At 50.7% G+C, this 15,016-nt stretch overlaps 3 protein-coding genes across 3 annotated transcripts; 1 reads left to right on the top strand and 2 right to left on the bottom strand.

The window, feature by feature from the left end:
* Positions 1-4,154: 4,154 nt before the first annotated feature.
* On the bottom strand, positions 4,155-6,727 carry FOXG_15104 (uncharacterized protein; the record flags this gene model as incomplete). Its single annotated transcript, XM_018395175.1, has 2 exons — positions 4,155-6,502; positions 6,562-6,727. The coding sequence occupies 2 exons, from the start codon at positions 6,725-6,727 to the stop codon at positions 4,155-4,157; spliced, it is 2,514 nt and encodes an 837-aa protein (XP_018255657.1).
* A 1,624-nt stretch (positions 6,728-8,351) lies between these two features.
* FOXG_21983 (uncharacterized protein) lies at positions 8,352-8,761 on the top strand (the record flags this gene model as incomplete). Its single annotated transcript, XM_018402363.1, has 4 exons — positions 8,352-8,371; positions 8,430-8,536; positions 8,558-8,585; positions 8,650-8,761. The coding sequence occupies 4 exons, from the start codon at positions 8,352-8,354 to the stop codon at positions 8,759-8,761; spliced, it is 267 nt and encodes an 88-aa protein (XP_018255656.1).
* Positions 8,762-12,585: 3,824 nt separating this feature from the next.
* Positions 12,586-14,611, bottom strand: FOXG_21982 (uncharacterized protein). The gene has a single exon (XM_018402362.1). It carries the CDS (start codon positions 14,479-14,481, stop codon positions 12,859-12,861), a length of 1,623 nt encoding a protein of 540 aa, XP_018255655.1. The 5' UTR covers positions 14,482-14,611; the 3' UTR covers positions 12,586-12,858.
* Positions 14,612-15,016: the final 405 nt, after the last annotated feature.

Below are 15,016 nucleotides of genomic sequence, written 5' to 3'. Positions count from 1 at the left end.
GAGTTTGCGGAAGGTCTTGAGTGCTCTATTTACTGTATTCTGAGCTTTCTGAACAATGGTGACATCGTCATCTTCACCGTTTTCTTCCTCTTCAGAATCAGTCAAACTTGCGACAGTGGCGGAACCGCTACTGGCATGGTCGGGATTAATCTCGTTGAGCGCAGTGAGAAACGCATTTGAGATCTTCTCCATGGTTTTTGCAGCCTCCTTGACGAGGTTTTTCTCGCTTTCAACCTGAGCTTCCTTGGACTTCATGTAGTTGTAGAACGGTGGGTTTACTTCGCGAGATGATTCAATGAATGCATCACAGATCTGCGACTCGCTGAGGTTCTCTATCTTGTAACGTTTAGCGTTGTTAACGAGAGCAGGCCAGCGGCTGAGCCATTTATCGAGACTGGTGTTGCTAAGGCCCTTCTTAAGCTTTTCAAACTCAGACCTAACATTCTGCTTCTGGTCTTTCGCGGTGGGTTGGATGCTATCAGCCAGCGCGATGAGTTTACCGCGGACGTCATGGATTCCGAGGTAGTGCTGCTTGAACTCCTGACACACTGTGAGGTCAATGCGATCAGAGACCTTGTCGTATTTCTTCCTTTCGCTATCATAGATAGCCTGGAGGCTGTGATATTTCTGGATCGTGTCCTTGCTTGCTGAGTCCGATGGTTTGGTCGCAGTGAAGACTAAGTTTTCAATCCCTTCTGGATCACAGTAGCTCCAGACGTCATTGCGCACAGCAAGATCCTCAATAGAGTTGATCCAGTTGGTCCAGTCCTCGCGGGAGTTAAGCAAGGTGAGATTGTGATCTTTGATCGACATTTTGTGACATTTAGTCAAGAAAAGGATAGCGTCCTTTTTGAATTGACTTCTGATTAATGTGTTAGCTTCTTGCTGATTAAAGAGATCATGATTGTTAGATTTTAGGAGTCTTCTCTGTTAAAATCTTTTGCGGGTTTCAAGTTGCTGTTTCATATCGCTTCATCTGATACATCCGACTATGAACCGGAAACCAGCATTGCGTCAGTCGGCTCAACTTCGTGCCGATTCCCCTGAGGAGATTTTCAATTTGAGAGAAAGCTCTCATTACGACGAAGTTGATAGCAGAAGACGCTGATGGCGATGGACTTGGCTTGCGGCAGAGAAGATGCTGATCATGATGGAGAGAGGCAATGAAAGAGTCTCCGGGCTCATAACTGTCGCACTGAGCGTGCTTAAAGGGTTAGAGTGAATATGATGAGCAGCAGCAAATGTGTTGATTGATGTCTTAAGTTATCTCTTGTGCGGGGAATTCCATCCCGCAGAGTTACTTAAAGCATATAGCTAGATTACTAATGCCTACCCTGCGACAAAACACCACCAATTTCGTCATACAAACCATTCATCACCTTCCCAATGACTTCGTAACTAAGCTGTAAAGACCCAGGACCTGTTGAAATCAATACTAGCCTATTTGAGTTTGATGAAGCCGATGAGAATATAGGCACACAGGGTACAGCTGCTAATAGCTGCCCGCCGACTATACAGCCGAGTGATCAGAAAGGCGATGCATTTCAACCTTTTGATATAGATGAATTTGAACTTTATATCAAGAATCTACCTAGCAGCCCGCTATTACTATTCTAAGCTTTTTAACCTATTTACCTTGTGCAACTATGGGTCGAATATACTAATGAACACGTTGAATTCCTATTAAAAGAGTCGAAACCGGCCTTTCCGGTCCGGCTACGAGCTTGGTTTCCAACCGCTGTTGACGAAGTGTATCTCTGGCTCGGCGTACTTATTTATATAGGCATACATAAGGAAATTCGTCTTCGAGACCATTGGAAGGCTGCTACCTTAGAGTCTCACCTTCCAACTCATTCAATCCTCAAATTTATGCCTTTTGATCGATTTCAGTTGCTATTACGTCACCTACGAATCTTCCCTCACAACACCAACAATAACCTCCCTTCGCCCTACAATCGAATTGAACAGTGGCCTCAGCACATACAGCAGATATCTACGGCTTTCATCGAGCTAGACACTTGCCTCTCTGTAGATGAGAGTATGATCCGCTTTACAGGGAGATCTAGTTCGACAACAGTAGTCAAGAACAAACCTACGCCTCATGGCTTCAAAGTGTGGGTTGTGGCCCAAGGAGGCCTGTTTTTAAGGTGGATTTGGCACAAGCCGGGCTCTAGCTTTGGCCCTGTTGGTCTTCCGATTCAACGAAAACGGAAGAGAGGCGCCGATGAAGAGCCTCGCCTGAGTCTGACACAACGGGTGGTTGTTTACCTAGTCAGTCTGCTGCCCTGTGCCATTTATCACGTCTCCATTGATAACCTCTTTTCGTCACCCGACCTATTCAGGATTCTTCGGAAGGAAGGCTGGGGCGCCACTGGAACAGCTCGATCAAACCGTGGTTTCTATAGGCTCTTTGTGCAAATGAAAGCTGCTGACAAGGCCGGCGGCTCGGAGCTAGGGTACAACGAAGTGAGGACTGCAGCAACCACTGATAATCTTGTAAGAGGCCCTTGAGACAGTCCTGCACTATTGAACATATACTAATTAGTCTCTGGCCTCTGTAGGTCAACCAGATCATCTGGAAGGACCACGTCCTCGTGATGTTCCTTTCAACTGTACACACAGGGGCCGATTTTGAACTTCGGCAACGCAAACGCCCTACAGCCCGTACAATACAAAACCAACCAGTCAGAACCTTCTTTGGCAACGAGGAATTGAAGGTATTCCCAATCCCTTCTATCGCGGCGGCCTACAATGATGAAATAGGTGGTGTTGATCGAGGTGATCAACGAAGAGCTGGAAAGGGATACGATCACCACGTTTGTAGGGCCGGTTGGCAGGCGTTAGTGTGGGCCTTTCTCTTTGATATTGTTCTTGTGAACAGCTTTATCCTTCAAGCCCAAGGGCAGCCTGATTGGAAGCCCTTCCGGAGTCGGGTTGACTGGCGGCAGTGCCTTTTTGATGCTATTATCAACACTTACGGATCAACCGGCTCTTCAAGGAAGACTTTTCGAGCTGGTGACACAATCACACCAAAATTACAGCATATTCGCGTCCTAAGGAAAAACCCTTCAACCTGCCTAGCTTGTAAGGGCTCGAGGTTTGATGATACTAGGTCACGAAGCTCAGAGACGGCATTAAGGCCGCGGAGTGCAAATCAACAGGTGCCGTGATCACGTTATTTTTGTAAGACTGGCAATGTAGCTCTATGTAACTCGCAATATTGTTGGGACCCCTACCACCGGCTAAAATAGGTGACATGAGAGGTACCTTTTATAGGCTGATTTTTTATTGGCTAAAACGCTTGTCCGTGACCTGGTTGTGCCCGCTCCGCACTCCAAGGGATAGACATTCTGTAGCCAGAACGAGGCCTCAACCAGACGGAGCGAGAGATGATATGAGTTGTCAGGGCCGGCATGATCCGGAGGTAGTGGTTGGTAAACGCATCAGCTCGATCTCAATATTAGCCCGAGTGTGAATTTCGCACCCCTGGCCCCCTACTTGATGCACCTTTCTTCAGGAGTCGTAACGCAACGCTCCCTTGCAATGCTTGTGTCCGCACGTAGAGAATGTAAAGCTATTCCCTCTCAACCTCCCCATGGCCCTGGCTCCATTACATGCCCCATTAAGCTAGTATTTAGATTTGTTCGATCGGCATCGATATCTTTTCGACGGTATAAACTGAATCGTACATAGCATCACTCTAGGGTCAGTAGAACTTGGTCGTCGGGAATCGCTTTGCATTCTTCCCGGATCCTCTGGAACCGACTTCCCATTTTCCCGACTGGCTGTTTTGCCTTGTACAGCCACTCGACCCTCTCATCTAGAACCTGAACTTAGACAAGAAAGCAAGTTAAATCAGCTGCAATGCTCAGCAGCTCGTCCAATCCACCCGAACTTGGAAATGCTCTTCTTGACATACCTGTCAAGTCGAGCAGCCATTTTCTGCGTGTATCTTACTTATCTTGTATCTGCCACTACAAGGACAGGGGTCGTATCCCTACTAATCATGCACTGTGTAATGGCCACAGTCAAACTGCTTTTAGATGGATAGCTTACTGACGCTAAACGCGCACTGTAAAATATAATACTCTCAATTTAACAGACTGTGCTTTAGCTTTTAGAATAAGTCAAGATCGTTAGCTCATATCCTCTTCTCACGATCCGGTGTTATCTACACCTATAGATAGCTCGTCATATTCGACAGACGTGGAATTATCAACGCTAAACGGCGGAAGGAACATAGCAGGTGCTGGCAATGAGACTGGCGTTAATCTCTTGATACGCCCCGACAGATACTCAATCTCGATAGACGGTGATTGCTCGGTTACTTTTGTTTCTGAACCGCCAGGGATAGGACATGAGGTTAACGTCGCCGCCCTTTGATCAATGGTCCCTTCTATGCTTTCGTTGGGTCTCCTAGTCTGAGGCTTGGAAGCCTGTGGGAGGATATCTTGTTTGGGCCGCTTTGTATCGACAACTACGATAAAGTGATCATCGGGGAGAACGCCGCCAAGTCCGCAGGGTTCTAAAGGCTGCTGTTGCGACACGTACTGCTGCTGATTGTCGTTCCAAATCAAATCCAGCTCGATGTCACTAGCTTGTTCACAGTCATTGTTTATCAGACCCGGGTCTCTATGATCACCCTTATGCGTGGAAGAAGTCAGCTGACGTAGACCCTGGCCTCGATCTGTCAATGGCCTATAGCTGGTAGAGGACCCAGATGTTGTTCGTAGATGAGAATGAACCAAGTCTAATGACTGCTGAGAATCCTTCCGGTTTTGGCTACACAAGGGCGTGCGAATGGTTGGTGATACATCAACTGGATCACCCGATAAATCGATGCAGAAAGGTACGTCGCTGTAGTATGTGATAGCACCTTCGTGGCATTGCAATTTGCCAACCGACCCTCCAGAGTAATTCAAGCCTAAGTCCGACTTGCCAGGATTATCGTCGTCCACGGCTATAGGTGAGCAAACCAACGCATCCTGTGAAGTGTTCGCATCTGATGATCCCTCCCGAACAAACAGTGGCTTGTAACGGAAACTTTCAACTCGAGCGTAAAACTGCGGATCCAATGCAGATACATTCTTATTGAAGCCTCCGGATTGGGATTCATTGCTAATGAACGGGCTCGTCTTCTGATGCTCACGTGTCTTTTCAGAGCCATTGATATTATTGGCAGGAGGGCTTTCTTGCGAATCGTAGATAGAGATGTGGCTACTGAACTTGGTATCTTTAGATCCGCCTTGCCATCGGATTTTATGCCCATCAGTAGATAGCTGAAACCTGGTGCTGGTTTCTAATACGGCGGAGCGAACGAAGTCAGGAGTTACGTTGATCAAGTGGAGCTGGGCCAAATTGTATAGCAGGTTCAGAGACACCCAGCCTTCAGCGTCTAGGTGGATGTCCTGGATACTCTGCTGTCCAGGCAATATGTCGGGCGATAGTAGGTCTAAATGCCGGATATAGTTCATATTCTCAGACGGAATCTGAGCACGATCAGGGTCCAGATCACAAGGTCGCGTTGGTCGCTGTTTTGGAAGAAGCGGGAGTGGGGGAAATAGCTTGGTAGACGAGACCAAGCCTTTACCATTGCCTTCTGTCTCCACGTTGTCCTTTTCGGGATCAGAGGCCGACCCATGGGCACTTAAATGGCACTGATATTCCCAAGCGCGACATTGTTGTTCTAGAGGGAGGAATCTGGCTTCCCGGATAGGCTCAGTTTCATGAGTGGGTGGTTGGTAAGCAGATGATGAGCCCGCCACCTGTGTATCCGCTACAACGCGCGCCATGATGAAGCTGCCACCCGGGCGCAGAGGCGACATTTTCGAGACATCGGCACTGTTACTTCTGCCTGTGAAGAACTGTTCAAGGCGACGAACAACAAGACTCCTCCGCTCCTTGTCTGTCATGATTACATGCTGCGGGTATAACCCGTCAGGAACATCTCGTAGATAGTCCTCCACCTTGCCCTTTGATGATTTGGTTGAAGGCAAGACGGGGAGGTAAAATGGCGTTCTCGAAGACTCGCCACCGGCTGACATGGAGGCGTAAGCAGAGTCAGCCGGCCGGAGGCTGGAACCTGTAGAGGGAGCATGGCTGCGCTGAACTCCAGCTTTGGAATATATGTGATCGCGATTGTGGGGGGATATTCTTTTCCTTTTTTGCGATGATGATGCCTCTGGAGACCCATAGTGATCCGCGGCAAGGTCTCTCAGTATGGTTTCGAGCTCTCTCTTTTTCTTTTGGGGCAGCCCATAAACCTTGATCTCAAACAGCTTGTCTTTATGGAGCAAGGCCGGACCTGGTTGCTTATAGCGCTTGAGCTCCTTCTTCAGTTGTTGAATCTCGAGCGTTAGGTCGTCGATGACGCTGCGGTAGTCATTAGAGCTACTGCTGTGCGCTGTGATAGGTCCAGGAGGGTCGATATGATGCCAAGTGTGCAAGTGTAGCTTCTCTGTATCCAATAAATCAGATTCTTCTCGGGAGAAGGAGAGGTTATCTACAGGTTCGCATTAGCCTCTTCTGGATTACTACAAGTTCGCTATAGGTAGTGCATACCATCTGCGGGATTGTTGTTGGTGGTCGCGTTGAGGCTTGAGTCATTATGCCATTCTGGTGGGTCGCTTAAGACCGTCTCACGACTGCCGTTGAAGGAATCGAGATGGAGAAAACAATCGGTTGGTTGTGGTGGGGTTCTCTCTGGATTGCTTTGATTTAAGGGCATCTTGGCCGCCGTAAGCAATGAAACGTGGAGCAAGACCCTAATAGGACTGCTCAATTGTCGATATCAAGAATTGCAAGTATGGGCTACATGATAGGAAGACTTTGACGGTGCGACGACCGTGCAATCGGTCGGGAGACGTCTAGCAACAGTCGAGTGTCCTGTAGAGCAATAAAGTTGGGTTAGCAACATGGAAAAAATCCTCTTATAAATGAAACGCATAAGGATAAGAATCGAGCTGTCGCAAAGACATCGCAAATGGGATCATTGCATATGCAGTGGCGAGTCGAATGTGCCATGACAGCTATGGGGGAAAGCCCCAACAGCCATTGATATGCTTACCAAAACGAAATAAAGCTATAACCGGCAACAGCGAGTTGCATATAATTTCCAGATTATAAAAGTTTGCTTCATGTAGGGGTTGTAATAGTTGAGTCTTGTATGGTTCGTTGGTCTGACGAAATGTCTGGAACTATGCGGCCAGGAGATTGCAAGGTGAATCTGCTCTTCTGGGTGAAGGCTTGGCTGCTGAAAAGTGAGTCACTTTTGGTGTAGTCGCCGAGAGGTGATCCAGCAAGAGATATGTTGGCGGCGATACGTTCTCAACAACCTGGCTTATTTAGCAGCCGATGAACTCAAATAGAAATTGGAAAATAGTGTCTTGCTGGATGCTTCCCTACAACTTGCCAAGTCAATAGTCCGGCCCAGAAGCCGCTGAAGCTGTTGCAGTAGACAGTAAAAAGGTTGATATACCTGTGGTTGAACTCTGATAGTTGTATAGCAGCAATCAATCCTAAAAATGGTCGTGACGATGAGTCGGTGTATGGTAACCAGTGCCCTAAGGAACGTACGAGAACGGAAAGGATGTGAGATTGAGGGGACACCAGGACAAACATCGCCAGCAGAGCTAACGGAGTACGTCACTTGTCACTTGTCAGCGTACTAGTGGAGGAAAAGTGGAGGACCCTAGTGACCCAAGAGCCCGGATCCCCGATGTGCCGCGGACCTATCATAGCGTTGAAGATACGTTCTGTACCTATCAAGTGCGCCGGAGCCCAACTCCGCCATCTTGAAGACTCCTCGCGTAAAAGAGTGGAGTAGCTCATCTGATGAGACGCAAACCGTCGCTTGTCGTGTTGATATTTCCAGAGTACAAGCCTGTATTTTAGTCGGTGGTAATTTTCGGTTGAGGCTGTCAACAAGCATTATCTTGTTTTTTCTCTTTTCACCTGATGCTTTGGGCTTCTGAAGGGTTTCGGGGACATATTGTAACCGAACATTTTTCTCAATAGATATTACCGAGCAATAACATAGTATTAATTGTTAATCTCAATGTTAGGGATAAGTTTTTAAACTATTTAAGGCTAATTCTTTATTACAGATCAAGATAAAAATAACCAGGCACTCTTTAACTGTTCTCATTCATCTACCGAGGTAATATCTGCAAGTCTTGCGCCTATATGATTAACTGCTTGACTCTCCTACTATGTAGTGCTGTCGCTTTCAACGACGCTGAAAAGTTGCGATAAACGGGATATATCCAAAAATGAGACGCATGCTCACTTGGCGCTTACAAGGCCCTACCTGCGAGCCCGCCTACACGTTGGTTCCACAGTGCTCAATTTCTATGGCCGGCGGCGTCCTTGGGTTAGCCGCTGCGATAGTGAGCTTTCCTTCTTCAATGTTAACCATGATTTCCTGACAGCTCGAGGCAGCGCTGTGGGTGTCAAGCGAATGGTTCGCTCCGATTGGCTGGTTCTCATATCGTGTCCCTGGTTACTGGTGAAAACGGTTTCGAAAAGCAGGAACAATGTAAGTCATTTGGCTGTGTAGCGTACCAGCCAGTTGGTGGAGGTGTGGGGTAAGTCTGGAGAGCCTGGGGCTGGCTTAGCGTATGTATGTATGTATGTATATTTTTCGTCCAGGGGGCCATCGGCCCCGAAAGTCCCCTACTGGGGCACAGGACGTGCTGGGCTAGAGAAGTCGGAATCTATCTACACGCTATTTACAGAAATGCTATTGGCTACAAATGATTAGTCATTCGCAACGCGAAATTAGTCTTCCGCTCGGTATCCGATTTCTGCAACGCGTCAGTAGACCGCACTCTATCCAGCATATCATCGGCACAAATGGCGCATCCTATCGGGCCTGTTACCCGTCAGCGGGACGACAAGGCGGTGCTGGCATATCGCAGCCGCTTTTGGCCTGATATCAGGGGTTGAGATCAGTCTGTGTGTGTGCGGCAGCTCGAGACTACCTCAAGGTGGTCCCGGCCAGATGGAGGGCGTGGTGGCGCCCTTCGTCTGGCCGTGAGCATACGAGAGAGGAAGAAAAGGTAACAAAAGAAATGTGTGGAAGATAAAGAAAGGAAGAGAGTCGCGAGTGCTTCTCCAGTCACGGTCGCCTAATAACGAGGGCAAATCTTTCCAAAGAACGCGCTGTCCTTGGACAGGTCGATATATTTGGTAAAGTCTTTTCCTATTGCTAGATTGACCGCTGCATTCGGTGAGGGTGCAAGCCTCATCCGATGACGCGGCGGTACTTTTCTGCAATAGAAGATGTGATCCGGTGCTTTGCGTCGGTTGCACGAGCAGACCAAGCGTGCATCGCTATGGTCGAATCTCTCGTGATATGCGGCGAAATCCCCGTGGAGGGATCTCGCTGCCAGCAGATGGTGCAAGGCTGCACGCGGGAGCGAGAGCTCCGGCGGGCAGCCTGTAGTCGCCTTGAGATTGAGTCTCTTATACTGCTTAGGGGCGTAGGTAGACCACCACGTCTCGAATGCTTCTTTCGGTTTCTGTCTTGCGATCCTTCGCAAGTATGCTAGTGTTGGCTGAGCTCCCTCAGGCTCGGGGGCTGACGATCCTGCTTTGGCCAGTTTATCGGCCTGTTCGTTGCCAGGGATGTCAGTGTGTCCTGGCACCCAGCGTACCTGTGTGGCTCCATGCGATGCCGCTAGTGCCTGAAACTCGAGAAAGACGTCCTGAGAGGAGTCGGACGGTGTGCCTCGCAGGCACGTGGCGGCCGCGAGGTTGTCTAGGCAGACTATGATGTCTTGTGTTGCTGAATCTTGCAGGGTTAAGGCGGCTCTAAGGCCTTCCAGTGCTCCTGCAGCTTCGGCATCAAAGACCTCTGCAGGTCCAAGGCGACCTGATCCGCCGAGGACGGGGGAGTTGCCTTGGTGAATAGTGAAACCGTAGCTGGTGGCACCCTGAGAGGACAGAGAGCCATCTGAGTATACGACTAGGGTGAGCGGGTCGAGTGACTGCACCCAATGGAGGAAAGCGTCGGCTGTTTCCTTCTTCGATGCTGTCTGCAGCGGTGGCATTTGTTCTTGGTTGAAGCATTGCTGGATGAGCTTCGGTCGCGCGCACGGCGCAAGGAGCTCATCTGTACGTCGAAGACGTGTTCGGAAGCTGCTTTCCGTCTGTGCTTGATATCTTCGTTTGATGAGGTCGTGGTAAGCAGGTTGGCTGGGCGGGCGCGTTCGACTCGCCAGAGGGTGAGCCTCATCAAGCGATTTGAGTCGCGCAGAGAATCGGAGTCGCCGCGCTTCGAGGAGTTGTGCGACTGGCGGTATCCCACTTTCTCGGTGGAGAGCAGCAATAGGTGTTGTCTTCCAAACGGGAAGTATAGCTCTCATAGACTGGTTCATGGCCTTGGTCATTCTCTGTATGAGATGTTGGTTGCTTGACGATAGGTCTTTGGTGGGTTGATTCCATCGCGGTCTGTTTGTGCCCGGGTACCAGGCCTCGGCGCCGTAGAGTAGCACGGGCTCGACACATGCCCTGACGGCACTTCGTACGGCAGCCGGCAGCGGGCCGTGTTTCGTGTTGGTGAGTCCTCGCAGATGGTAGGCCACGGCTTGCGCTTTCGCTGCCCACTTCTCTACATGAATTCTGAACGATAGCCTGCTGTCAAGCCAGATGCCCAGCCAGCGTAGGGCTGACTCGGGATGTTTCTCGATATCTCCGTGACGTACCGCTGGTGCGGTCCTGAGTTTGCTGCGAGAGAAGTGCATGACTTCAGTCTTCTTCGAGTCGAAGGAGACACCGTTTGTCGCTCCCCAGCGCACCATCTCGTCGATGGCCCCGGAAGCCATAGCCGTAGTTTCGTCTACTGTGTCGCCTATGGACAGGATAGCTGTGTCATCCGCATAGCCGAAGCGGCCTTGGGGGTTGCCCAGTCGGTAGATGGGCTCTGTGTAGAGTAGGAAAAGAATCGGCGATACTGGCGACCCCTGAGGGAGGCCACATTGGAGAGGAGAGGAGGGTGTGAGGGTGTCTTGATATCTGACACGGGCCGATCGGCCACTCATAAAGGACCCAGCCCATCTAGCCAGATGATTGGGCCATCCTTGTTCGCGTAGACGCAGCACCAGCCTGTTGCGCAAGACGGTGTCGAACGCGCCTTGGATGTCCATTGTGACCAGGGTGGCCACCTTTTTGCGAGCAAACGCCTCTTCGATATCATGGATCAGGGCGGTCACTAGGTCTGTTGCCGACCTTTTGGGGAGAGCCCCAGCTTGTTGTGGGTGAAGGACGCTGTAGTGAATAGCTGCCCATGCTAGACGGCGTGCGATCAGCCGTTCTAGACCCTTGCCGAGGCAGGAGAGCAGAGGGATAGGTCGCCAACCCCGTGGCGATGTGAGATCTCGGCGTCCGGGCTTGGCGATCATGACCACTTCCGCCTCCCTAAATGGTTTCGGATGGTGGCCTGCAGAGAGGCATCTCTCGAATAAGCGGCGGACGTGCGTCCCGATGATATGCCATACGGCTTTAAGAAGGTTAACGGTGATATTATCTGATCCAGGAGACGTATTGCCTGTATGGAGGGTCGCATACTGTGCCTCGTCTAGGGAAATTTCGAGTGGAAACGGGATCAGTCTAGGAGGAGAGACGAGCATCCAAGGGTCTTGGATGTCGTCGTCTGCGGTTCGTCGTTCCAGCGTGGCTCGTCGGAGCGCGTTAGCCTTGTCTATCTGAGATTCGTAGACGACATCGTCAACCTGCAGTGGTGGCGGCTGGAAGGGCCCTGGGGACTTCAGCCACCGAACGGCTTTGAAAAGGGAGCTACTGTCGGAGAAGGTGTCGATGAGATTCCGCCAGTAGAGCCTTTTGGCTCGGCGGACTACGCGATGGAAGTCTCGTTTGGCGATTTGGACTTCCTCGTTGAAGCCAAGAGGGTAGAGTCTTCTGATTGCACGAAATGCAGCCGCGGCGCCGGCGCATTCTTCGGTCCACCAGGGAGCAGTTCGTGCACCCTTCCGTGTGGGCCGGCCGGCTGCCTTCGCTGCCGATGTTAGGAGATTCACGAGTGCAGAGGCAAGCTCATCAAGCTCGGATGGGGTCGAATCAGCTGTGGGGAGTCCAGCGGCTCCAAGCTCTACGATCTCAGCGAATCGTTTGAGCTCGTCATCTGTTGTCACCCGAACCCGGCCCGGTTGCATCGGGGCTAGTCCCGCATCGGTAAGGGTAAGGCTGAGTGTGAAGTGGTCAGAGCTAGTGGCAAGGTGATCTTCGACGGTAGCTTCAGCAAGTGGCATATTAGTAAAGGCAAGATCGATCGTGTTGCCGTGTGGGTTTGTTGGAATATCTGGAGTGTTAAGTAGGTCGAGATTATTTTCTGATGCCCAGTTTGCAATTTCTTGGCTATGGTTCGTCGCTTGTCCTGTCTGCCAAGTATGATGTCTGGCGTTAAAGTCGCCGGCGATAAGGCAGCGTTCCGGAACAGGCCATCGTATCAGTATGTTCAGGGCATCACTCTCGTCGTTCTGACGATAGAAGTTAACTATCGTCATGCCGTTGATTGTAAGCCATAGAATATCCCGAGTCTGAAAGGGCCGGATCTGATCAGCCGAGAGCCTTGGGTCTCGTCGGACATATGTCATGACTCTAGGCCGAGTGTCGTTACCGTCCCATGTCTCGACAGGTGTGAACGTGTCGTATGCGGGATGGGTTTTAGTTAGGGAGCGAGTGTCTGTGTGAGCAGTCCACGGCTCCTGTAGAAGGACGATGTCGTATCGTTCCGAGTCGGCCAGCGCCAGAGCGCAGTCGTGGGCCGGGGGGATCTTGCCGACGTTGGCCTGAAAGATCCTGAGCGGCTTCTTGTTATTCTTTCGTGTCTGCGGGTATCTATTCCTGGTCAAGAGGACGAGTGATGAGAACTATGCGCCGTTTTCGCGGTGAGCCTGGTCGGGGATGCTCGGGCTCCTCCTCCGCTTCGTAGCCCGCATGAGGGCTTGTGGCCACCATGATGCACGAGGGTGCTCCTGATGCCGCTGGACTTGGGCCACGAATGCTCGGCTGTTCGTGTGATGCGATGTCGTCGCTTTGTTGGGCTTCCAGATGCGACTCTGGTTGTTGTGCCAGGTGTCGTTGTCGGTATGCCTCCGCGCCAACGGTCCGGACATGTCCTCGTTGCTCTTTGGTGAGTCGGCGGAGCACGCCGTGCACTCTCTTTGGCCGAGCTGGGCACTTATGAAAGTTGGCTTGGTGAGGGCCTAAGCAGTTGATGCACTGTTCTGGTGCAGTGCAGTTGTCTATAATGTGGCCAGTCTTACCACAACGTTGGCAAACTGGCTGTCTATGACAGTTGCGCGCAAAGTGGTAGCCCCAACACGTCTCACATTGTCTGGGTCGGTCGGTTTTGTCAATCAGTCTCGCCGCGCTGCTGCCAAAGAGCGACCAGAATCTCTTTGTGGGCTTCAGAAACGATACAAGTAGAGTCTTGGTCAAGGGGCTGTCCGAGAATTGTCGCGAAGGACGTATATCAACAGGCTTAAGCCCCGTCTGGATTTCTATCTCATCACGGACAATACTATCACTATCCACCTCTTTACCGTGAAAGTCAGTCAGTCTTGTGGGAAAGTCTGAGACTACATAGGTGAACCATTCCTTGTTCGTTTCTACTGTCGTAGCTCCCAGTTCAGCCGCCCACTCAGCCTGCTTCTCTACGAGAAAGTCGCGTGTCTCAGGGTCGGCAGTCAGGACGGCCCATCCCGATCTGACCTGGAAAACCTGTCGAATCTTGCTTGAGACGGCGCTGAGTTTTTCCTGGATCAGGGTTCGGATTGCATAGCTACTGTGGGCTCTGGCCGGAGCCCCGGCTTCTAGACGGATGAAGACGCGGAGGTCTTGTCGGGGTGGGGCGATAGTCGTTTGTTGCCCTTGGCGATGAGGTGGATCTGTTTGTCGGCGTCCATGTTGTTGTTGTTGTCTGTGGGTTAGACGGTCACGGTCAGTGCGAGGCGAGGCAGCGGCTACGCTGCTGTAAGTAGGCTTGGGGATGGTAGGTCCGGCACTGGAGAGCTCTCGTTTCCAGGAGTCAAGGAAGCTGTCGGCAAACTGTTGAGCGAAACGTCGTTGCGGTCCGGTAGTGAATTGTTGTGCGGCTTCTTCGAACTTGGCGCAGAAGGCCTGGAATACCATAAGTTTGGCATTGTACTCCTCTACGCGTTCGCGCGCGAGATCATTGGCTGATTTAATGATAGAGACTGGTTGCTGTTCAAAGGTCGATGAGGGGCTGGCGCGCTCAGCTCCTTCCGTAGCTGCAGCAATGGTAGAGGCATTAAGTGGTGAGGATGGTGTCTGAGCCATCCGCCTGGGACCGGGTGAAACACCAATGGTGCCGTTCACGGCCGCAGGGCTGTTCTGTAAGAGGGCTGCACGGGCTCCTCGGTTCAGATTGGCGGGAGTGTGGATCCCTAAATCGAAGGGGTCCGGAGCAGCGGGCGGGTTCGTCGTAGACGAAGCCATCGCCGCGGCTTGCGGCTGCGCAAAGCGCAAATTGAGGCGTTTGTTGTGCACTTGTTAAGGATTTAGGTGTCGACAGGGCGACTTTCTTAACAATTGTATGCCAAGAAAGTGTGATGACAAAGGAAGGTGGAGAATTTTGAGTTGACCGTGTCACTAAACGCTATAGGGTAAGCTTGTTTTTACAACCATGTAGTCAGTTACTTACTTACTACATGAATTTAACATTACTATTACTTCAATAGCAAGATAACCACTCAAGGCATTCTCATACCTATATTCCATATATTCTTTATGTTGCCGTCACCATGCCACATTTAGAGGACCAACCGTCTTAGCTTCACCCCTTGAATTTTCTTTTCCCGCCATTCGGGACTAGGTATTAGGTATAACACAAAACTTTTGGGATGTTCCCATCGATTCGATGAGCCAATGCACTGATTTGAGCAGGCTAGGCAAAATTCATATCGCCAGTCAGGGGTCTCAATCTGGAGAAGTATCTATATTTTCTGTATAACCCTTGCTACGGGGGTTTACT

Source organism: Fusarium oxysporum, chromosome 1 (genome assembly GCF_000149955.1).
Source record: "Fusarium oxysporum f. sp. lycopersici 4287 chromosome 1, whole genome shotgun sequence".
Classification (NCBI taxonomy): Eukaryota; Fungi; Ascomycota; class Sordariomycetes; order Hypocreales; family Nectriaceae; genus Fusarium; species Fusarium oxysporum.
The sequence above is the reverse complement of the archived record's forward strand: the minus strand, read 5'-3'. Positions and strand labels throughout refer to the sequence as shown.